The sequence below is a fragment of the Malaclemys terrapin genome, chromosome 25, assembly GCF_027887155.1.
Source record: "Malaclemys terrapin pileata isolate rMalTer1 chromosome 25, rMalTer1.hap1, whole genome shotgun sequence".
NCBI classification, from domain to species: domain Eukaryota; kingdom Metazoa; phylum Chordata; order Testudines; family Emydidae; genus Malaclemys; species Malaclemys terrapin.
This window is the reverse complement of record NC_071529.1, coordinates 3679530-3701766: the sequence shown is the minus strand read 5'-3', so window position 1 is coordinate 3701766 and position 22237 is coordinate 3679530. Positions and strand designations below refer to the sequence as shown.

At 55.4% G+C, this 22237-nt stretch overlaps 2 protein-coding genes and 1 long non-coding RNA gene across 6 annotated transcripts; all 3 read right to left on the bottom strand.

The window, feature by feature from the left end:
- Positions 1 to 1540: 1540 nt before the first annotated feature.
- Positions 1541 to 7037, bottom strand: LOC128829335 (zinc finger protein 501-like). Its single transcript, XM_054014716.1, has 3 exons — positions 6836 to 7037; positions 3710 to 3823; positions 1541 to 3367 (listed from the first exon to the last, which is right to left on the bottom strand). The coding sequence occupies exons 1-3, from the start codon at positions 6969 to 6971 to the stop codon at positions 2322 to 2324; spliced, it is 1296 nt and encodes a 431-aa protein (XP_053870691.1). The 5' UTR covers positions 6972 to 7037; the 3' UTR covers positions 1541 to 2321.
- Positions 7038 to 10928: 3891 nt separating this feature from the next.
- LOC128829174 (uncharacterized) lies at positions 10929 to 14339 on the bottom strand. Of its 2 annotated transcripts, none has more exons than XR_008443295.1 (3): positions 13544 to 14339; positions 12347 to 13149; positions 10929 to 11170 (listed from the first exon to the last, which is right to left on the bottom strand). It is a non-coding gene; the product is annotated as an uncharacterized LOC128829174 (long non-coding RNA). The 2 variants fall into 2 exon arrangements; XR_008443296.1 differs by having other exon boundaries at positions 10929 to 11167.
- Positions 14340 to 14629: 290 nt separating this feature from the next.
- On the bottom strand, positions 14630 to 21095 carry LOC128829169 (YTH domain-containing protein 1-like). Of its 3 annotated transcripts, none has more exons than XM_054014436.1 (3): positions 20543 to 21095; positions 15563 to 16044; positions 14630 to 15066 (listed from the first exon to the last, which is right to left on the bottom strand). In XM_054014436.1, the coding sequence occupies exons 1-3, from the start codon at positions 20854 to 20856 to the stop codon at positions 14765 to 14767; spliced, it is 1098 nt and encodes a 365-aa protein (XP_053870411.1). In that variant the 5' UTR covers positions 20857 to 21095; the 3' UTR covers positions 14630 to 14764. The 3 variants fall into 3 exon arrangements, with proteins under 3 accessions (XP_053870411.1, XP_053870412.1, XP_053870413.1); XM_054014437.1 differs by having other exon boundaries at positions 14630 to 15030; XM_054014438.1 differs by lacking the exon at positions 20543 to 21095 and having other exon boundaries at positions 15563 to 16112.
- Positions 21096 to 22237: the final 1142 nt, after the last annotated feature.

Below are 22237 nucleotides of genomic sequence, written 5' to 3'. Positions count from 1 at the left end.
AGGTTTTTAAGGTCAGGCATAACAAAGCCCTGGCTGAGATCATTTAGTTGGGGTTGGTCCTGCTTTGAGCAGGGGCTTGGACTAGACACCTCCTGAGGTCCCTTCCAACCCTGATCTTCTATGATCCCAAGTCAGTCTCCTGAGGGTTGGAAAAGAAAGGGTCAGACGTGGGAGTGGGCAGGGAATTCCCACTGAACCACAAAGCACAGAGTGACCTCTCCAATCTTATAGCCCTGGTTCCAGCTATTGAGAAAATTGCTTCTGGGCTTTTTCTAGGCTAGTTCAGATCATTTGTAGATGTGTCGTTTGGGTTATTTTTTTTCCCTCTCTCTCTTTCTTTTAGTATAGTGATGCTAAAACTTTTGTAACTAATACAGCCAAATAATGAGATGAATAGTGAAGCAGGTTTAGCTACTTCATAAGAAAATGGGTAAATTTATTTCCGATTTTGAGTCTTCAAAGATTTTCTGAGATTTCAATTTTTGAATGTGCAAGTGTTTTATTGCCCCTCCTGAATTGTGGGGTTTCTCTCCTGGTGAAGGCTGGTTGGTCACATACTTTGATATTAGCTTAGTTTGACAGGATGTAGCTCACATGCGGCTGGGAGTCGGGGAGCGGAGCAGGCCGGAGGCCGGGTCGCTCTACTTATGGGTGAGGGCAGCCCGACCTCTTCTGGAGTCCTCCAGGGAGTGGGGGCGGAGCAGGGGCAGGGGCTGGGGAAGAGCTGGTGCCCCACACAGCTGCACACTTTGCGTATGGGTAAGGACGGCCCTGAGACGCTGCACCCAAGACTGAGGCTCTATTGCGCTCGGTGTCGTATTAGACACACACATTGCGAGAGGCAGCTCCTAGGGGAAGGAGCTTCAAGTCTAACTGTGCAAAGCAGACGCAAGGAGGAGTGTGTGGGTGTCGGGAGCGTCTCCGTGATTACGGCCGGGCTTGTAAACCAAGTTTCCAACTTCCAATAGATGTGAAAAAACAACAACAGATTTTTCTTGCTCCAAATAACAGCACTTACACTTACAGTACAGGACAAGTAGCCCGAGTTCCCTGGAAGCTGCACAGCCGCGCAGCCACCCAGCAGCCTCCTTAGTGCCGCCTGGGCCCTCAGACAACCCACCCGGGGGGCTGCCATGGCCAGGGGAGGGGCACCGTTCCCTGAGCCCCAATCTATCCCGGCCTCCAACCTGCACCAACCCAGCTGAGCCTGAGCTGCCCTTGCCCAGGCCTGACCCCAGCCCTGGCCTTGCCGGGGAGAGGCGCCTATCCTGTGGGCCCGGCCCTACAGCTGATACGGGGGGCAGGGGTCGCCTCCCTGCCAAGCCTAGGTGCTGCTGCAGGGAGAGACAGCTGGGAAGAGGCCTCTCTCCTGGCCGGATCACCCGCCTGCACCATTGGAATTCCCCACCCAGGCCTGGGACACTCATCTCCAGCTCTAATGAGTTGGATACAGGATCAAATTGATCCTAAGTGCGGAGACTCTCTGCTGCGGGGGGGGGGGGGGGGGGGGGGACACAAAATACAGGTGGATAAACTCCACTGTGCCTCAGACACAGACCAGCGCTGCTGGAGTCAGCAGATACAGTGACGGTGATGGGGAAGGAGGGAATCCCTCCGACTCGCCCCATTGCCTTCCGGCCTTGCAGAGGCTGAAATGATCCATCTGTCCCGCTCCTGCTCCTCCTTGTTACATGGAAATGTATTTGAAATAAGGAAAATGGTAAAAAAGAAAAATACCTGCTGCCCAGCACCACCTGGACCAGCGTGAGCACAACTGGGGAGGAGACATTTTGTCAGCAAAGGGGGGACTTGGTGACTAACAATCGCTCTGCTACTGGGGTGACAGTATAAACGTGATGCTCAGGGATTGTCCAGACCAGGAAAATGGGTGTCCATTAGGACAGGCCAAAGGGGAAGATGCCGGCTAACCCCAACCCCTGTGCCCGGGCGATGTCAGCACTGCAAACAGAGCGGTGTGTTTACATCAGGATAGCTACCTCCAGCACGCCGACGCCCAGGGAAATCCTAGAGCAGAAGACAAACCCCATGTCCATTTTCACTCAGTGAGGCGACTTGTGGTCACCCCTATTTCCCCCACCTGGGGCTGATGGAAACTCCTTGCTGGAAGGACACACACTCCAATGACTCACAGGAGAAAGGAGCAAGGGACTCACCCCAGAGAAGGGCGACCTGTAAACGGCACAAGTGGACAACACACAAGGCAGTTGAGAGAACAGAGGGACACAAATGGTGCAAACAAACCACAAGGTCACTATGTGGGAATTAGCAAATGTGTTTTTAAAAAAAGTCTTTTCTCTGCCCTACACAACGTTTCTACGCTGCGTCGCTGTCCTGTGAACACCCTGATGTCTTGTAAGGGGTGGGCCCTGAGTGAAACTTTTCCCGCATTCACAGCATCTATAAGGTCTCTCTCCCATGTGAATTCTCTGATGTACAATGAGGTCTGAGCTCACACTGAAGCCTTTCCCGCACTCACAGCACTGATAGGGTCTCTCTCCTGTATGCCTTGCCTGATGGGTAATTAGGTTTGATTTCTGCCTGAACAGTTTCTCACACTCACAGCACTCATAGGGGCGCTCTCCCGTGTGGATCCTCTGATATGTATTGAGGGCTTTCTTGACAGTGAATTTTTCCCCGCATTCATGGCACTCATAGGGTCTCACTCCAGTGTGGATCCTCTGATGTGTAATAAGAGCTGAACTCTGTGTGAACATTTTTCCACACTCAGAGCACTGATGAGGTATCTTTCCCTTGTGGATATTCTGATGTCCAGTAAGGTCTGAGCTGACAGTGAAGCTTTTCCCGCACTCACAGCATTCGTAGGGTTTCTCCCCTGTGTGGATCCTCTGATGTTTATTAAGGGCTGAGCTCTGAGTGAACCTTTTCCCACACTCACTGCATTCGTAGGGTTTCCCTCCTGTGTGGATCCTCTGATGGTTACTAAGGGTAGAGCTCAGAGTGAAGGTTTTCTCGCACTCACTGCATTCATGGGCTCTCTCTCCTGTGTGGATTCTCTGATGTTTTAAAAGGCCTGAGTGGTTAGTGAAATGTTTTCCACACTCAGTGCATGTGTTTTTTCTCTCTCCTGTGGGTATTCTCGGCTGGGCTGTGGTTTCCAGGAGGTCCTGGTGAGTTCCCTGACAATTAATGGAGTTACCCACTTTCTCCGCTGGCTGGTTTCTCTGCTGCCTCTCTGGCCTGTGCTGACTCTCACAGGCTTTGCCCTGCACACGATGTCGGGACACATTCCCTCTGGAGGCGTGCGATAATCCCCCATGTGATGCCACTTGCTCAGAATCTTCCTGCTGAGGATTCTGCTTCTTCTCCTCACTCACCATCCCAGCACCTGCTGGGACAGAGAGAGAAACCTCAGACACAGGGATGGAAAGGGGAAAACAACCAAAATTAGAGCTGGAGAGACAGAGAAGAAACCTAGTAGCTGGATTCTCCACAACTCTTCCCCATAGGGGAGAGAGGAGGGGAACAATTCTGCCTCCACATCCCCTCAGGGAGGGAGCTCTGCCAGGTGTCAGTCAGGATGCGTAGGAAGCCATGAGCGACAGCTGCCGTGAGGATACACAGCCTCCTGGGGATACTCCTGAACCCCGAGAGCTCACAAGGCTTTTAGGGACTCCCAGCTGTTTCCTTCGGGCACTGAGAGCTTTGAGTTGGTTTAATGATCCCTCACCTGCGCAGGCACCTCTGGGGATCTCTCCTTCCTCACAGCCCTGGAGATCCGGGACCCACGGCTCCTCCCCTCGTTCCAGCTGGGAGTTCACATCAGGTTTGGAAACTGGACACCCTGCTCAGGGGAAAGAAAACAAGGGAGATCAGGGAATTCATGGGACGTTTCTATTACTTTAACCCCAGCCCATTTTACAGCAGGGAAAGGCTGGGGGCAGCTCCCCAGGTGCAGGAGACTCTGCGTATGAGGGATTTAACTCTCCCCATCTCTGCTGGGAACACACACAGCCAGACACTGCTCAGCAAACGGGGTCCTAAAACACAGAGACAGGAACTCCACGTTCCAGGAAGTTAAGGCCCCAGCCAGAGGGGAAGTTACCCTGGACCTGCTTCTTCATCCCAGAGAGAAACCCCGAGAGAATGGGGGAGTTGTAGGAGAGCTGGGACCGGTGAGCACGGGCTGGTCGGATTCAGCACAGTGAGGAATAGGAGGGACGGGGGGTGTCACCAAATGTCGTATCTCAGGGCTTGTCTACACTTGAGACACCATGACTGGAGTGCTGTAGTGGGTCAGTGTAGATATTCAGCAATGGGAAGGTTCTGCTGTCGGGGTAGGTCATCCACCTCCCCCAGAGGCAATAGCTAGTTCACAGAAGCATCATTTTCTGCATAAAAACCAACTATTCTAACTACCCTAAATTCCACAGGTGCATTCAGATGGCCTTGAAATGTGCTGGTTTCTATGGTCATTCATGGACGGGTTACTGGTCCCAGTATGGGGTGACTGGTTTCAGATGTTCCTGAGATTCAGCCCCACCACCCTCGGCAGCTTTTGACAAAATCATCTTGGTCTTGAAATGTTTTTTGCATACAGCTGGGGCTGAAACTGGTTCTAATTGTCCCTGGACTGATCACAGTCACTTGGCGTTGATCTGTTAATACAGGACACCCCGTCTTCTGCAGGAAACCAGCTCTGAAAGCCAATAGCTGCGGAATCTGGAATCTCAGAGCAGCACAAGTCAAACTGAGCAGTCGCTGACCTGGAAATGCACACGTGCTGCCAGACTACGTCCCTATGAAGTGCGCGAGGGTTGCCAGCAATCTGCTGGCCCAGGGAAAGGTTTGCTCAAGGGGATGGGCTGCTGCCACTGAACCTGAACGACACCCATGAACTGAAGCCTGAGCCCGAGCTCCGATAGCTTTCACACTATGTGTGTGGTGCATTTTTCTTGCATTCGGCAGAAGTTCCTTTTGGAAGCTTTGCCCTTTTATACCAAAACGTTTGTGTGAAGATTAATAGTTTAAAGTTCTCTGAACTAAAAAACCCACTTTCTTGCCCAGTCTGCACTTAAATTTTTGCTAGCCTAGCTCTGTGTGATGGGGGTGTGAAAAATCACCCCGCTGACCAACACAGCTATGCTGGGAAAAGCTCTAGGGTAGACATACAGCTATGAAGAACCACTGAGAAGAACACGCCACCGTTTGTGTTGTGTTCCCCGGATCGGAATACCAGCATTTTCCTGCATGTGTGTCAGCTGTGGATGACTGGGAGCAGCTTGGCAGAGATGTGACTGTGATCTGAAGAGAGCTGCATGTAAAACTTGGGGGCCTAGTCTGCCTCATGCCCGTGCTAAGGGCTGGAGGCTGGGTCTGTGAAGGTGCACAGGGGTGAGGTCTTGTCACCGAGATTGTCAGCATCCTGGTGACATATGTGCTAGTGATCCTCAGGGCTCAGTGAGAGCTAAGCGAAGTCTGTGACCTCGGGGCGAGGGGAAAGGGGTGATCTCACTTTGCAGGTCCGAGCTGGTTTGTGTGGAGTGGGATCAGTGTGGGAGTGCCAGCCAAGGGTCAGAAGTTTCTGTTTGTCACATTGGACCTAAATCCAAGTTTTGCCCTAGCAAAGAGAAGATGTCAGACTTCGTGCTGTGCTGCCCCTGTGCGCTGTTCCCAGAGCGTCCTGTAGCAGGGGAGGGCAGAGCGCTAGGGTGTGTGTCACTGGCTTGTTGGGGTGTTGCTGAAACAGGGTAGAGTAGAGGTTGCTTTGTGGAGATGCCATAAGCCTTAACTATGCATTTCCCCTCCTAAGAACGGAGGGGACAGGAACCCTTACCCAGTGAGGTCACGTTCTCATAGTTCTCCTGCATGACGTCTGTGTAGAGGGCTCTCTGAGCGGGGTCCAGCAGAGCCCCCTGCCCCGCGGTGAAATACACAGCCACCTCCTGGAAGCTCACCGGCCCCTGAAACAACAGGTGCCCCACACTCAGTGCCTGCTGCCCCAGCCACAACTCCACTATTCATGGGGGAAAGGAGCCAATCAAATGGAAGCTCTGAGGGGCTTGCAGTCAGAGGCCAACCCCCAAACCACTCATAAGAACAGCCAGCCTGAGTCAGACCAAAGGTCCATCTAGCCCAGTATCCTGTCTGCCGACAGTGGCCAATGCCAGACGCCTCAGAGGGAATGAACAGAACAGGGAATCATCAAATGATTCACCCGTCGCCTATTCCCAATTTCTGGCAAACAGAGACCAGGGACACCATCCCGGCTAATAGCCATCGATGGATCTGCCCTCCATGAATCTATCTGGTACCAGAGCATCCAGGAAACACCCAGGTGAGGGGACGAAGAGAGAGCCCCTGGTCTCTCCCAGCAGATCCGTCACACACCTACTAGCCAGGGGCTCATACAGGAGATGGAGCCCTGGCAGGGTCCAGGGACAATTCCCTGGTAGATACCAACACCCTCCTCATTGCGAGGAGCTGGATATGAAGGGAGGGGCAGGGCCCTTAAGCTGCCCCTTTCATATTTCACAGCTGCCCTTGCTCAGTCGAGTCAGGCTCCAGCACTGGGAGCCTGGTCAGTGTTTCCTAACCTCACCTAGGTGGGTTGTTTCCTCTCCCACAAATTAGGGCATTTCCCCTCCGAACCGCATGGCTCTGATCCTAGAATCCAAGGCACTTATTAAACAAGTCCCAGCAGGTTTGCCACCCCCTGGCCTCCTCCCTTTCTCCACCCTGGGAATTTCCTGCCCCGCTCCCACCTCCAAACCAGACCCAAACCTTCTCACCCCCTGTGTATTGCTGTCCCCTCCCTCCTGCAGCAACCCACCAGCCACCCCCCAAGAACCCCTACCTGAACTGGCTCCGCTGCAGCCATTTCTCTGCCCTGTGCCAAGGGCTGGAGCGAAGTGTGGGCGTCGTTCTGCAGCCTGGCAGGGCGAGAAGGGCAGTTGTGGAGGTGGGAGAACAGGCTTTAGGTACGTTCCCATCACGATTCCCCAGGTTCTTTCCCTGCAGACAGACCCCGAGATTCTGCCACGCTGGGCGATACGTGACAAGGAGAGAAAAGGGATGAACTGGAGGGAATTTCTACAGACAGGGAAAGTGTGGGCGGGGCATGAAGCTTCCCTGGGCGGGGGGAAGGGGGGACTAGCTCCCTGCCCCGTCTCTGCAGCCCGAGACTCCGCCCCCCGCTCGCCCCCTCCTGCTGCTCCCCAGGGTCTCTCCTCCACCCCCTCCCCCATAGCACAGAGGGGTGAGAGGGGAGCGGAGAGGCAGGGAGATGACTGGCAGGGAGGGGATGGCGAGGAAGAACCTGGCAGGTGTGGGGGGGGAATGAGGAGGCACGGGCGGCGAGTTGTAGGGGCTCGTGGTGCCTGGGCACAAGGAATATTCCTGGCCTGGGGCCCGGCTCCACAAATGTTCGGGCCCGGGTCTCTCCCGCGACCCTGCCTGCCGCCCCCTCGCGGCCCCCAGACCCACCTGCCGCCCCTGCACACTCCCCCCCCCCACCGTGTGGCCCCCGGTCCCACCTGCCTCCCCCAGGCAATTTAAAAAGGCCCATCCCTGCGCTGCGGCCCCTGGGGAAGGGAGGGGGCAGCAGCATGTGGAGACCCCCTGGCCTATGCCACCTAGGAGCCGCTGCCCCAGGTAAATGCTGTATCCTCCACCCGCTCCAAGAGCCTGCACCCCACCGCCTACCCCCACATCCCTTCCCGCCCCCAAACTCCCTCCCCGCCAACCCAAAAACCCTCCCAGGGGCTGTACCCTCTCACCCCTCCTGCACCCCACCCCTGTCCCAGCCCAGAGCCTGCATCCAGGACCCACACTCCATCCCAGAGCTGGCACCCCACACCCCCTCCCACGCCCCCATTTCCTCCCAGAGCCTGCACGCCCACCCCCTCACCCCCTGCACCCAAACTCCCCCCTGAGTCTGCACTCTGCAACCCTCCTGCACCCAAACTCCCTCCCAGAACCTGCACCCCTCACCCCTCCTGCACCCCACCACTGCCCCAGATGAGCCTGCACCCAGCATCCCCTCCGACACCCTCATTTCCTCCCAGAGCCTGCGCCCCTCCCCGCTCCCGCAGCCAAACTCCCTCCCAGAGCCTGCGCCCCTCCCCCCTCCAGCATCCAAACTCCCTCCCCCCTCCGGCACCCCCACCCCTGCCCCAGCCCAGAGCGGGGAAGGGGCAGAGCAGGGGCTGGCAGAGACACGTGTTCACGGTTCTGGTCAGTGGCTCTCAGCCCCCCTGCATCTCCCGGCTGCACAGACAATTCAACCCCCCCCCCCCCGCAACTCCGGCTCCCCCCTCCCCGACACCGCCCCACAGGAGACACCCCCCCCCAGGAGCCCTTGTGCAGAGTCACTTTCCCCGGGGTCTCCCCCCGGCCCCAGGGGTTACCCCGTGTCCGATCTCTGGGGCTGTCCGCCCCACTTCCCCCCCACCGCTCCCGAGCCCGGCCCCTTCCTGTGTGTCCGGCCGGGCTGCAGCCAGCGCCTGCCCCAGGATCGCTGGGAGACGGAGCATCCCGGGCAGCGGGGCCGGGCCCAGATCTCCGGCCGGGGGGGAGCAGGGGAAGGGGCGTGACCCACAGCCCCCTGCCCCCCATTGCCAGCCTCTGGCTGCACCCCCTACCCCCCATTGCCAGGCTCTCCCTGCATCCCCCGGCCCCTCATTGCCAGCCTCTCCCTGCCCCTCCACCCCACATTGCCACCCTCTGGCTGCACCCCCCCTGCCCTCCATTGCCAGCCTCTCCCTGCCCCCTGCCCCCCATTGCCAGTCCCCCCTACCCCCTGGCTGCGAAGACGCCTGGTGAGGGGCGTTTGAACCCTAACAACCGCCTGGTTCCTAATGTCCTGGGGAGCGTGTGGAGCAGCATCGCCCAGACAGTTCGGGAAGCCCCTTGTGTGATGTTACGTGTTCAAAACCAGGGACCCTCCATAGGCCACAGCTGTGACCCAGCTCTGCCGGGCTGTCCTCTGAGAGAGGAGCCGCTCCAGATCCGGCTGGGGTCAAGGGGCACTGGGGTGACGGGACAGCCTGTGTCTCTGGGACAGGCTCGTCTGGGGCTGGCTGGACCAGGGAGGAGCAGTGCAGAGGGATTGCTGCCCAAGTGAGCCTGTGTCAGGCGTGTTTGTGCCCATTGCACATCCGGCACCGACCCCTGGTGCTGCTGGGTCTTGCTCAGAGACAGCGGCCTTGTCCTCCTGCCCCCAGAATCACGCACAGACAAGGCGGATGGGCAATTTTTGTGTCATTTCCTATATTTGTACAGCTCCCAACCTCAACATCCTGGGGAGCCAAACCGACCTCCCCCCCCGACTCATCCTCAGACCAAGGCCCTTTGATCCACCAGGCGCAGACCTCTGCCCCTTGAGCTGCAGCGTAACCGAGAGCAGTAGCTGTTTCCCTGCCCGTGGCCCAGGCACCAGAGGGGGTGAGCTAGTGCCTCTGGGCAGTCAATATCGCCTAGACAAAAGAAAGTTTAGCCCAAACAGGGACATTAGCTGGTTCAATGGGACATGAGGGTGACAGGGATGTTGTCGTGGGGCAATCAGGTTGGTCAGACATGACTTGCCCTTGGTGAATCCATGTTGACTGTTCCTGATCACTTTCCTCTCCTCCAAGTGCTTCAAAATGGATTCCTTGAGGACCTGCTCTATCATTTTGCCAGGGACTGAGTAAGGCGGACCGGTCTGTAGTTCCCCAGGTTCTCTTTCTTCCCTTTTTGAAAGATGGGCATTATATTTGCCTTCTTTCCAATTGTCCGGGACCTCCCCCAATCATAGAATCTCAGGGTTGGAAGGGACCTCAGGAGGTATCTAGTCTAACCCCCTGCTCAAAGCAGGACCAACACCAACTAAATCATCCCAGCCAGGGCTTTGTCAAGCCTGACCTTAAAAACCTCTAAGGAAGGAGATTGCACCCTTCCCTAGGGAACCCATTCCAGTACTTCACCACCCTCCTAGTGAAAAAGTTTTTCCTAATATCCAACCTAAACCTCCCCCACTGCACAGTGCCCTGAGCTGAGCGAAGGAGACCCTGTGCCCCCCCGCCCCCGCTGCCACTGACCTACCCCTGCCAGCCCCTCCCAGAGAGTAATGGGGCCATGTGCTTTCATCTGAGCTTATCCGACCCTGTGACATACGGGGGTCAATGTTGCTCCTGCCTCTGTCCCCGCACCTGCTGCTGTTGCAAACAGGCCCCGTTGTGGGGGGCAGGTGAGGGAGGGGAAAGGGAACAGGCCATGTCAGGGAGGGGAGCAACGTGTGGGCAGTACATTGAATCAGCGCAGGCTGTGACTTCACTTTCTGCCCTATGCCCCGAGCTGCCGAGGGGCCAGATGACGCCCAGCGCCTCTGTGAATACTGGCTGAATGCCGGTAACGGTCCCCCTCACACTGATCAGGAGAGTCCTTTTATCCCCCGTTTGTGACAATCGAGAACAAACCCCTGCTGGCTGACGGGGCACATGCAGCGGAGCCGGGCGGCGTTGGCGAGGAGCGGTACCGCAGCGCCGGCCCTTGGAGACGTTCTCTGCTTAGGACAGTGCACGGTGTGAGCTCTCACCGCGCAGCCTCCACGCTGGAGTAGTTACTCTCAGGAATCGCAGTCCTGATGCAATTACATGGCACAGCCCTGGAGGGGGAACTGCCAAAGAAACCCACCGCAGGAGCATTCAACTCAGAAAGGGGAACTGCACAGACGTGAGGAGGCTCGTTAAATGGAAATTAAAAGCAACACGCCAGGGTGAAATGCCAGCAAAGCGCACGGAGACTGTTTAAAAACACCATGCTAGAGGCTCCCACTACATGTATCCCGCAAATAAAAAACAAACCAGTGCGAGGATAAAAAAAATGCCCCCAGGGCTAAACAGCCGAGTAAAAGAGGCACTTTGGAAGTCAAATCCTAGTGAGGAAAATACAAAGACGCATAAACTCTGGCAAGTCAAATGCAAAGTATAATAAGGCCAAAAAAGAACGTGAAGAGCAACTAGCTAAGGCACAACAACTAACAGCAAAGTACTGGTTAAGTACATGGGATGCAGGAAGTCTGCCAAACAGTCAGCAAAGCCACTAGGCGATCGAGGCGCTAAAGGAGCACTCCAGGAAGACCAGGCCATTGCGGAGAAACTTCTGTCTTCAGTGCAGAGGATGTGGAGGAAATCCATACGCGCCAGCCCTGCTTTTTAGGTGACAGATGATAGAATCAAAGAATTATGGACCCATCGGGTTAGAAGGGACTGCAAGGTTCAGGGAGGGCGTTTGGGTGCAGGAGGGGGTTTGGGGTGCGGGCTTTGGGACGGAGTTTGGGTGCAGGACTGGGACAGGGGGTTGTGGTTGGGGTGCAGAAGGGGGTGCAGGCTCTGGGCTGGAGCATGGGGTTGGGGTGCAGGAGGGGGTTTGGGGGCTGGGTGTGAGGGGGTTTGGGTGCTGGGTGCAGGCTCTGGGCTGGGACAGGGGGTTGGGCTGCAGGAGGGGGTACGGGAGGGGTTTGGGGGCACGAGAGGGGGTTTGGGGGCTGGGTGTGAGGGGGTTTGGGGGCTGGGTGCAGGTTCTGGGCTGGGACAGAGGGTTGGAGTGCAGGAAGGAGTACGGGAGGAGGTTTGGGGGCTGGGTGTGACAGGGGTTGAGTGCTGGGTGCAGGCTCTGGGCTGGGGCTGGGGTGCAGGAGGGAGTTTGGGTGCTGGGTGCAAGCTCTGGGCTGGGACAGGGGGTTGGGGTGCAGGAGGGAGTTTGGGTGCTGGGTGCAGGCTCTGGGCTGGGGCAGGGGGTTAGGGTTGGGGTGCAGAAGGGGGTGCAGGCTCTGGGATGGAGTTTGGGTGCTGGGTGCAGGCTCTGGGCTGGGACTGGGGGTTGGGGTGCAGGAGGGGCTAAGGGAGGGGGTTTGGGACCTGGGTGTGAGAGGGGGTTTGGGGGCTGGGTGCAGGCTCTGGGCTGGGACTGGGGGTTGGGGTGCAGGAGGGGATATGGGAGGGGGGTTGGGGGCTGGGTGTGAGAGGGGGTTTGGGTGCTGGGTGCAGGCTCTGGGCTGGGACAGAGGGTTGGGGTGCAGGAGGGAGTTTGGGTGCTGGGTGCAGGGGGTTGGGGTGCAGGAGGGGATATGGGAAGGGGTTTGGGGGCTGGGTGTGAGAGGGGGATTTGGGTGCTGGGTGCAGGCTCTGGGCGGGGCAGGGGGTTGGGGTGCAGGCTCTAGGATGGAGTTTGGGGGCTGGGTGCAGGCTCTAGGCTGGGATGCGGGAGGGGGTGCAGGGTGTGGGGCTGGGCCAGGGATGAGGAGTTTGGGGTGCAGGAGGCAGGCTGCCCTGGGGCTGAGGTGGGGGGCCAGAGGGGAAGATCCCCCCAGGGACAAGACACTCACCCAAGCGCCGCAGCAGCTCCCCAGCTGTCCTAGCTCTTCTCTTGCCCTTACATCCTTCACTTCTCTGGCCATTGGTTTGCTGCATCTCTGAGTCCTCTCTCTATATGCCCTGGCCCAGCAGCTAGTTACCCAGGCTACCCTCCCATTGCCATCCCTGGGGGTATCCTGGGCTGTCAGGGCTGCAGGTTTTGGCCCATGGTCAGTGCAGGCGCTACAGCTGCTGCACACCTACGTGGTGACTCCTGCAGCCCATCGCCAAACTGCGGGGCCATATTCTGCAGGGTGGCCTCCCTGGCTGAGATTCTGGGAGCAGACACACCCTGGATTCGAGAAGGAAAATGACCCCACCAGAACACCCTGGAAATGGCTCCCAGAGACGTCCCAGTGACACCCGACTGTGCAGCCCGGGGTTCTCTGGCAGAAATTCTCTTGCTTCTTCATTGTCACCACGGGCAAGAGTCTGGCAGTGGGAATGGAGAGGGGGTATCTGCAGGCAGAGCCTTCCATGGCTTTCTGAATGGGAGCCTGACAGAGCTTGTGCCCGTGGTGAAGGGCCCAGATTCAATCCCCACCCGTGCCCATGAGGTCTCTGTGGCCATGGGTTCCCTTACCCATCACTTCAGGCTGTGCAGGAGGTGGAGGAGAACTGGGCCATGGAGGAGGCAGCCTCTCTGGGTCTGAGCAGCACCGGAGCTGGGGGAGCCGGACGGGAGCTTCTGGTACAGGAGGTTTCACATGCGGTCCATGGAGCTGGAGAGGACAGAGCTGGGCCCAGAGTCCTGGGGCAGCTCCTCAGTTAGTTCCTGTAAGACCCAAAGGAGAAGGTCAGATTCAGGCCCCACTGACCCCTGGGCACTTCCCAGAGAGGCTGCCCAGACACAGCCAGCAGGATCCTCTGGCAACACAGCTGGGCCCTGTCCTCCCGATTCCCTCCTTCCCTTCCAACTTGGCCCTTGCTCAGCCTCTCGCAGCTGCCCCTTACCTTTCCACCCCCAGCCTCAGCTTACCCTCCAGTCCCACGATTCCCCACCTGCCCCCAGCGCTGACGCCCAGAATTTCCTCTTGGCGGTGCCCAGACCTCAGCCCCAGGAATCCCTGCTCTCTGCTGTTCTCTCCAGTGCCCTGCCAAGGGGAGCCCCCTCCTTGTCCGAGGTCTCCTGCCCTCCCGCCAGGTCCCCACAGCCGTCTCTCACTCACCTCTCACTCTCACCACTGTCTTCTCCCCCAGAGCCGCTTTGGAGCAGGGTCATTCTAGGCTGTCCGGCCACCCTTCTGTGCGGTGAAGCACATCGGAGCAGGGGGTGGAGGGAGGCGATGCTTCATAGAGTTTCATAGAGCTTAAGGCCCGAAGGCACCATTGGATCATCTCATCTGACCTCCTGAATGTTCCAGGCCATTAAATTTCACCCACCTACAGTCTGAGTCTCTCACTGTAGGTCATTTTCTCCAGCTCTCAGGTCATTTGTGTGACTCTTTTCTGCACCCTCTCCAATTTAACACCATCCTTTAAAACACGGACACGAGAAATGCCTGTCACTATTCCATTATCTCTCTTACCAATGCTATAGAGAGAGGTAAGATCCCCCCCTGCTCCTGCTGATTACTGCCCTATTTACACATCTGGGCAAGGGGGACCTGGCCATGGAGGTGGAAGAGGACTTGGCCTTGCCCTCCTCCTCCTCCTCCTCATCCAAGTCATCCTCTTCCGCTTTCTTGTCTATGACCACGTGCTCCATTCCTATGGCCAGGTCCTCCCCCTCCTCTTCTTCTTCCCCCTGCATCAGCACATCCTCCTCCTCCTCCATTCCTGGGTCCTCCTAGTCTATAGCCAGGTCCTCTACCTCCTCTTCTGCCTCTTCTTCTTCCCCCTGCATGGCCACATCCTCCTCCTCCTACTCTGTGGCCAGGTCCTCTTCCTCCTGCTCCTTCTCCGTGGCCAAGTCCTAATCCTCTTCCACTTCCTTTTCCTCCATAGCCAGTACCTCCTCTTCCTTCTCTTGCATGGCCACATCCTCGTCGTCCTCCATTACTGGGTCCTCTTCCTTCTCCTCCTCCTGGTCCAGGTCCTCCTTGTCCTCCTCTGTGGCCTGGGCCTTCTCCTCTTCCTCCATAGGCAGGTGCTCCTCTTCCTGCTCCATGGCCAGATCCTTCTCTTCTTCCTTTTGCTCCATGATCAGATGTTCCTCCACCAGGGCCACGTCCTTCTCTTCCTCTTCCTTTACCTTCTTCTTCCTCCTCCTTCTCTGTGGTCAAGTCCTCCTCCTCGTCTATGGAGAGCTCCTCCTCTTCTGCTGACAAATTCTCCACCTCCTCTGCAGACAGGTTCTCCTCCTCCTCTTCCTCCTCTTCTGCAGACATGTTCTCCTCCTCCTCTTCTTTCTCTTCTGCAGACAGGTTCTCCTCCTCCTCCTCTTCTTCTCATTCTGCAGACAGGTTCTCCTCCTCCTCCTCCACTGTGTCCAGGTCTTCCTCCTCCTCTGTGGTCATGTCCTCCCCCTCTTTTATGGCTAGGTCCTCCACCTCCTCCTCTTTTTCTGTGGTCAGGACTTCCTCTTCCTGCTTCTCCTCCTCCTCTGTCTCTAGGTCTTCCTCCTCTTCCTCTCCTTCTGTGGCCCGATCTTCATCCTCCTCTGCCTTTTCCTCAGGGGCAAGGTCCTTCTTCTCTGACTGGTCCGTGGGGATCTCTGCGTCAGAGAGACAAGGGCAGAGGGTGACTCTTGCTGGGGAGGAGGGAAGAGGAAGGACAGGGGTGTGAAGGGATAGGGAGAGAACATTTAATGTTTCCCCCTCCCATGTAAGCACCCAAAGGCAGAGAAATCCCCACACTGCCCCTCCCACAGACCTCTCAGTCCCAGGGCCCCATGGCAGAGAGATCCCCACACTGCCCCTCCCACAGACCTCTCAGCCCCAGGGCCCCATGGCAGAGAGATCCCCACACTACCCCTCCCAGAGACCCTCAGCCCTATGGCTCCATGACAGATGGGGCCCTTCACTGTCCCATCCTTCCTGGGAGTTGCCCCAAAGCATCAGGGACCCACTTCCCAGCAGCTCCCCCCATGCCCCACTGCAGGGGGTGGCTCTGTGACTCCCGCTGACGCCATTGGGCTCACGTGGCTCAGGCCAGACCCCTGGGCTGGGATCCCCCCAATGACTCTGACAGAGTGACTGGGTGTTAATGGCCCCTTGCTCCTCCCCATGCCCAGGGAGTCTCCTCACCTGCAGTGGAGGAGTACTCGGCCTCCGTGTTGCAGGGAGCCTCCAGGGAGCGGCTGCTCTCCCCTCCGGCACCAGTTGAGCTGCTGGGGCAGCGATCCCCCAGCTCCTGCCCTGGGGATGCCTCCTGCTGGCCCACGCAGCTGGGCTGAGGGCTGGCCTTCCAGCAGAAGCAAACCCAGAGCTGCCTTGCCTGGTTCCTCCCGTGGGCTGTGTCCTGCCTGCCCAGACTGAACTTGGGCCACCTCCATCTTGGCCTGGATGTCGTCTCTCTCCTCTCGGCACCAGCCCAGGGAGCTGGTTTCCTCCTGGTGAGCAAGGCCGAGCAGGTCCATCTCCTGGGGTGGCCAGGAGCTGCTTCCCATGCCATGGGGATGGAGGGGCGGCTCTCTGTCTGGGGATGCTGGCAGCTGCCCCCCTCTGGCTCCAGGGCCACCTGCGGAGCCTTTCTCCTGAGAATCCTCCTCAGTACGTCCATCCTGGAACTGAGCAGGGAGCAGCCGTGAGTCTGGGGCAACGCAGCTTCTCGCCACTGGGCCTGTCTGTCCCCCAGCTGGGGCGACTCCCTCTCCTACCCACACTCCCCGGGGGCACCTGGACTGGGCTCTGCACACACTGGCAGGGCTCTCCCTGCAGGCTGCTCCCGAAGCTCCCCCGATGTTGGGACCCCCAGGGAATCTCATCCCTTAGAGCAATGGGGTCAGTGACAGAGACCTGTAGTCAGTCTGGACAAGCATCGTCCTCCTGTAGCCCCAGGCCACACCCCCTCCCCGGCCTGAGAAGGCAGGGAACCCAAGTGTCCAGGCTTCACTCCTGAGCCAATGGCAACAGCAGACAGGTGCCCCCGTTCCTCAACCCCAGATCAGCAGCTACCAGATCGAGGACACCCTGACATCAGCCCCCCACTCCTACCCCCGCTCTGCACAGCAGACAGTGGGCAGGCAGCTTGGTGGGGGCGGGGGCCAGGAGGTGGGAGCAGCAGTGGAGCATGGTGATGGGGGGAGGGGCACCTGTATTATTATTATTTGCACTGTAAAAAAACCAATAGTGCAATCTAGAAATTGAAGCATGAAGGGGCATACAAATGTTTAGCATAACTGGCACATAAATTCCTTGCAACGCCGGCTACACTAGTGCCATGCAAATGCCTGTTCTCACTGTCAGGTGATATTGTCAATAAGAAGTGGGCAGCATTATCTCCTGGAAATGTAAACAAACTTGTTGGTCCTGAACAAGAAGTAGGACTGAGTGGACTCGTGGGCTCTAAAGTTTTACATTGGTTTGTTTACGAGTGCAGTTATCTTAAAAAAAATGTCTACATTTGTAAGTTGCGCTTTCACTATAAAGAGATTGCACTGAGGTACTTGGATGAGGTGAATCGAAAAATACTATTTCTTTTATCTTTTTTACGGTGTAAATATTTGTAATCAAAAATAATAATATATGTTGAGCACTGTACACTTTGTATTCTGTTTCAGAGGGGTAACCGTGTTAGTCTGTATCCGCAAAACTCAGTGGAGTTTCTTCCCTCAGGGGGATGGAACCTGGGTCCTTAGAATCATAGAATATTAGGGTTGGAAGGGACCTAAATCATCCCAGCCAGGGCTTTGTCAAGCTGGGCCTTAAAAACCTCTACGGAAGGAGATTCCACCACCTCCCTAGGGAACCCATTCCAGTGCTTCACCACCCTCCTAGTGAAATAGTGTTTCCTAATATCCAACTGAGACCTCCCCCACTGCAACTTGAGACCATTGCTTCTTGCTCTGTCATCTACCACCACTGAGAACAGCCGAGCTCCATCCTCTTTGGAACCCCCCTTCAGGTAGTTGAAGGCTGCTATCAAATCCCCCCTCACTTTTCTCCTCTGCAGACTAAATAAGCCCAGTTCCTTCAGCCTCTCCTCATAAATCATGTGCTCTGGCCCCCTGATCATTTTCATTGCCCTCCACTGGGCTCTCTCCAATGTGCCCACATCCTTTCTGTAGTGGGGGGGGGGGTCCAAAACTGGATGCAATACTCCAGATGTGGCCTCACCAACGTCGCATAGAGGGGAATGATCACGTCCCTCGAGCTGCTGGCAATGCTCCTACTAATGCAGCCCAGTATGCCGTTAGCCTTCTTGGTAACAAGGGCACACTGCTGACGCATATCCAGCTTCTCATCCACTGTAATCCCCAGGTCCTTTTCTGCAGAACTGCTGCTTAGCCAGTCGGTCCCCAGCCTGTAGCGGTGCTGGGATTCTTCCCTCCGAAGCGCAGGACTCTCTTGGCACCTGCAGACTCCACCCCAAGGGGCCCCTCCTAGCGCCTGAGTCACAAGGGCTGCTGTGCCCTGGGGAAGGGTTTAGTGCCCAATAACAGACGAGGATCATCGTCCAGGCACAAGGGGTACAAATCTATCACAATCCCCCCAGGAACAACACAACAAGTGAGGGAGCTTATTGGGCAGAGGGAAGAAAGGTCTGGGGCTAAGGAAAGAACAGGAGCAACTAGACTAATAACCCACCAACAATAACAGCATTTACAAGGGGCTCGACCCCCCCACAACCAGCTCCCTCCCAGCCCCTGCGCAGCAGAATGGGAGTTGAGTATCAGTTCTCTAGGGGCTGATGCCGCCCTGTACTCCTTGGCCGGCTTGAAATTCACAAGGAAAACAAGCACACGTGGGGATCCTTACCAGGTCTTCGGTCTCAGTGTCAATGGGCACCTCCAGGCTGTGCTGCGTCTCCCTCCGCTCCACTCCAGCAACAGCCAACAACCGACTGTAAACCGAGCCCTTTGTCTCCGAGCGCTGGCTTCCCGCGTGTTCCATCCCCGCCCGGCATTCCGAGCATTCTGGGAAGCAGGATCCTGAGCTCCACAGCCATTGCAGTGGTGGATTAACGCACAGGGGGCCCATGCCCAGGGGCCTCGGGCAACTTGGGGGGCCCTGGGAAAATCTCATAATACTCGGGCCAGATGATTTCCCTGCTGATTTTCCCCACAGAAATGTTTGTAATCAAAATCACTATATATATGGGGTTTCTACTGGAAGTTAACTTGACTGCGTTCGATTATACAAACTGGGAATGTAATCAGGGTACAGTATTATAAAAAATAATTAGAGCAGTGCAAGGGATATTAGGCAAAAAAGAATTTGCGTGTGTAAATATTTGTGTGTAATTATGTAAGTTTTTAAGGACCTAAACCACACTCATGGTTTGTAAAATCCTGTTTGTAGGTTTGAGATAAATTAGGTTTGTTTTGTTCTGTTTTGAAATAAAAAAATAATGGCACTAAAACTCCATTTCAATCTCACATCTAAAGTTCCCTGCTGCAGCTCTGCAGGCTGGAGCCTGCACCTCCCATGACAGGCAGGGGCTGGTGCAGAGCGTGGCAGGGCAGGGCGACGACATCTCCCATAACGGCTGGGCCCTTTCACAGCAAGGGCGGCACCTCCCCACGGTAGCACGGACCCCACCTACTCCTCCTGCTTTCTCCTGACAACAGCACCACCCTTCCCGGCACCAACTCATGGCAACTTCTGCTTCCGGACTCGCACCGGAAATGGGAAGTCTGGGCCGGGCCTTGCAGTGGCTGACAGGACATGGAGGCCGGAGAGACAACCACTCCCATGGTGCCATGGCCCTCACAGTGGCTGATGGGAGATGGAGGCAGGAGACACCACATCTCCCATGGTGTCACGGGGCCCGGCGTGGCTGAGGGGAGATAGAGCCCTGCTGAGACGCTACATCAATATCTTCATCAACGATGTAGATCATGGCATAGAGAGTGCACTTATAAAGCTTGCGGACGATACCAAGCTGGGAGGGGTTGCAAGTGCTTTGGAGGATAAGATTAAACTTCAAAATGATCTGGACAAACTGGAGAAATGGTCTGAAGTAAACAGGATGGAGTTCAATAAGGACAAATGCAAAGTGCTCCACTTAGGAAGGAACAATCAATCAGTTGCACACATACAGAATGGGAATTGACTGCCTAGGAAGGAGTACTGCGGAAAGGGATCTCGGGGGGTCATAGTGGATCACAAGCTAAATATGAGTTAACAGTGTAACGCTGTTGCAAAAAAAGCGAACATCAGTCTGGGTTGTATTAGCAGGAGTATTGTAAGCAAGACACGAGAAGTAATTCTTCCGCTCTACTCCACGCTGATTACGTGTCAACTGGAGCATTGTATCCAGTTCTGGGCTCCACATTGCAGGAAAGATGTGGACAAATTGGAGAAAGTCCAGAGAAGAGCAACAAAAATGATTAAAGGTCTAGAAAACATGAGTTTTGAGGGAAGATTGAAAAAACTGGGTTTGTTTAGTCTGGAGAAGAGAAGACTGAGAGGCGACATAACAACAGTTTTCAAGTACCTAAAAGGTTGTTACAAGGAGGAGGGAGAAGAATTGTTTTTCTTAACCTTTGAGGATAGGACAAGAAGCAAGGGGCTTAAACTGCAGCAAGGGAGGTTTAGGTTGGACATTAGGAAAAACTTCCTAACTGTCAGGATGGTTAAGCTCTGGAATAAATTGCCTAAGGAGATTGTGGAATCTCCATCCTGGGGGAGGTTGAAGAGCGGGTTGGACAAACACCTGTCAGGGCTGGTCTAGATAATACTTCGTCCTGCCTTGAGTGCAGGGGACTGGACTAGAGACCTCTCGAGGTCCCTTCCAGTTCTACGATTCTATCTCCCAGCATGCATTGCTTCACTCTTCTCTCCCCTCCCACCCCGCTTCTCCTTGCAGGGGCAGCCTCAACCCCATGACTGAGTTTGTGGCCCCAGGTTTCCCCTCCTCTCCTCGGAGCAGGCCCCCCAGGCTCCATAGGGTTTGCAGGTGGGGAGCCCCCCCAGGGTTGGGGTCGGGCTCAGGGTCGAGGGAAGGTTTGGCAGGTGAAGGGACCTGGGGGTGTTGCCTGGGGGGGTTGGAGAACAGCAGCGAAGGGGAAGTTGGACACTTGCAGAATGGAAGACAGGGAGACAAGGCAAGTGAGGTGGTACCTGTTACTGGACCAGCTTTGGAGCCACACAGGGTCTTCTTCACGTCGGGGAAAGGTGCTCAGCGCGTCTGTCATAACTATAAAGGGAAGGGTAACAGCTGTCCTGTCTACAGTACTAGAAAATCCCTCCTGGCCAGAGACTCCAAAATCCTTTTCCCTGTAAAGGGTTAAGAAGGTCAGGTAACCTGGCTGGCATCTGACCCAAAGAACCAATAAGGGGACAAGATACTTCCAAATCTTGGTGAGGGGAAGGCTTTTGTTTGTGCTCTTTGTTTGGGTTGTTGTTCGCTCTTGGGACTGAGAGGGACCAGACATCAATCCAGGTTCTCCACATCTTTCTAAACAAGTCTCTCCTATTTCAAATTTGTAAGTAAATAGCCAGGCAAGGCGTGTTAGTTTTCCTTTGTTTTCTCAACTTGTAAATGTACCTTTTACTAGAGTGTTTATCTTTGTTTGCTGTACTTTGAACCTGAGGCTAGAGGGAGGTCCTCTGAGCTCTTTAAGTTTGATTACCCTGTAAAGTATTTTTCCATACTAATTTTACAGAAATAATTTTTACCTTTTTCTTTAATTAAAAGCCTTCTTTTTAAGAACCTGATTGATTTTTCCTTGTTTTTAAATCCAAGGGGGTTGGATCTGTATTCACCTGAAGTTGGTGAAAGGAAGGGGGAGGGGTTAATTTCTCCTTGTTTTAAGATCCCAGGGGGGTTTAATCTGTATTCACCAGAAGTTGGTGACAGGAAGGGGGGGGGGATGGTTAATTTCTCCTTGTTTTAAGATCTCAGGGGGGTTGAATCTGTATTCACCAGGGGTTGGTGAAAGGAAGGAGGGGGGATGGTTAATTTCTCCTTGTTTTAAGATCTCAGGGGGGTTGAAACTGTATTCACCAGGAGTTGGTGGGAGAAGGAGGGGGAATGGTTCATTTCTCCCTGCTTTAAGATCCAAGGGGTTTGGATCTGTATTCACCAGGGAATTGGTGAAGAGTTTCTCAAGGCTTCCCAGGGAACAGGGATCCAGGTACCTCTCCCCAAGGAAACCTCAGACAAAGTATCTCCTCTTGGACAGGAACAGCAACTTTCACACTAGCAGTTATAGCCATCTTTAGGTTCAGAAATTCATAGTTTCAAAGGCTCTAAGGCCAGTCCTGATCATCTAGTCTGACCCCCTACATAACACAGGCCCTAGAACTTCTCCAGAAGAATTTCTGTTTCACCACGGTCCCATGTGTCTTCAGCTGGGTCTAATCATGGGGGTAGAGTTCAAGGCTAGAGTGTTTAACAGCAGATCAAGTGGTCCTTGATTCACATCCTAGTGCCCCCTTTGAAGTCTTTGTTAATAAGCAGCAGGTTTCACACAAACAAAAGGAAGTATTTTTCACACAACGCACAGTTAACCTGTGGAACTCTTTGCTGGAGGATGTTGTGAAGTCCAAGACTTTAACAGAGTTCAAAAAGGAACTAGATACATTTATGCAGGAGAGGGCCATTAACGGCTATTAGACAGGATGCACAGGGATGGTGTCCCTAACCTCCGTTTGCCAGGAGCCGGAAATGAGCGTCAGGAATGGATCACTTGATCATTCCCTGTTCATTCCCTCTGGGGCACTGGCTACTGTCAGACAGTTTTACCCAGGCTGGGCGATCTTGTGTTGCTTATGTTCTTGGTTGTATGAACTGGCTGGCTATTAGAGGAGCAG

Bases quoted from the DNA above. Each gene is read 5' to 3' on its own strand.
- LOC128829335 (XM_054014716.1), bottom strand. From the start codon at position 6,971: ATGGGAACGTACCTAAAGCCTGTTCTCCCACCTCCACAACTGCCCTTC. The intron at 3,824-6,835 runs GTAGGGGTTCTT...TCCCCTGAGCAG, and splicing joins CTGCAGCGGAGCCAGTTCAG to GGTGTCCAGTTTCCAAACCT. The intron at 3,368-3,709 runs GTGAGGGATCAT...CTGTCCCAGCAG, and splicing joins CCCCAGAGGTGCCTGCGCAG to GTGCTGGGATGGTGAGTGAG.
- LOC128829169 (XM_054014436.1), bottom strand. From the start codon at position 20,856: ATGTCTGGTCCCTCTCAGTCCCAAGAGCGAACAACAACCCAAACAAAG. The intron at 16,045-20,542 runs GTACCACCTCAC...CTCCCTGCTCAG, and splicing joins CAAAGCTGGTCCAGTAACAG to TTCCAGGATGGACGTACTGA. The intron at 15,067-15,562 runs GTGAGGAGACTC...CCTCCTCCCCAG, and splicing joins CGAGTACTCCTCCACTGCAG to CAAGAGTCACCCTCTGCCCT.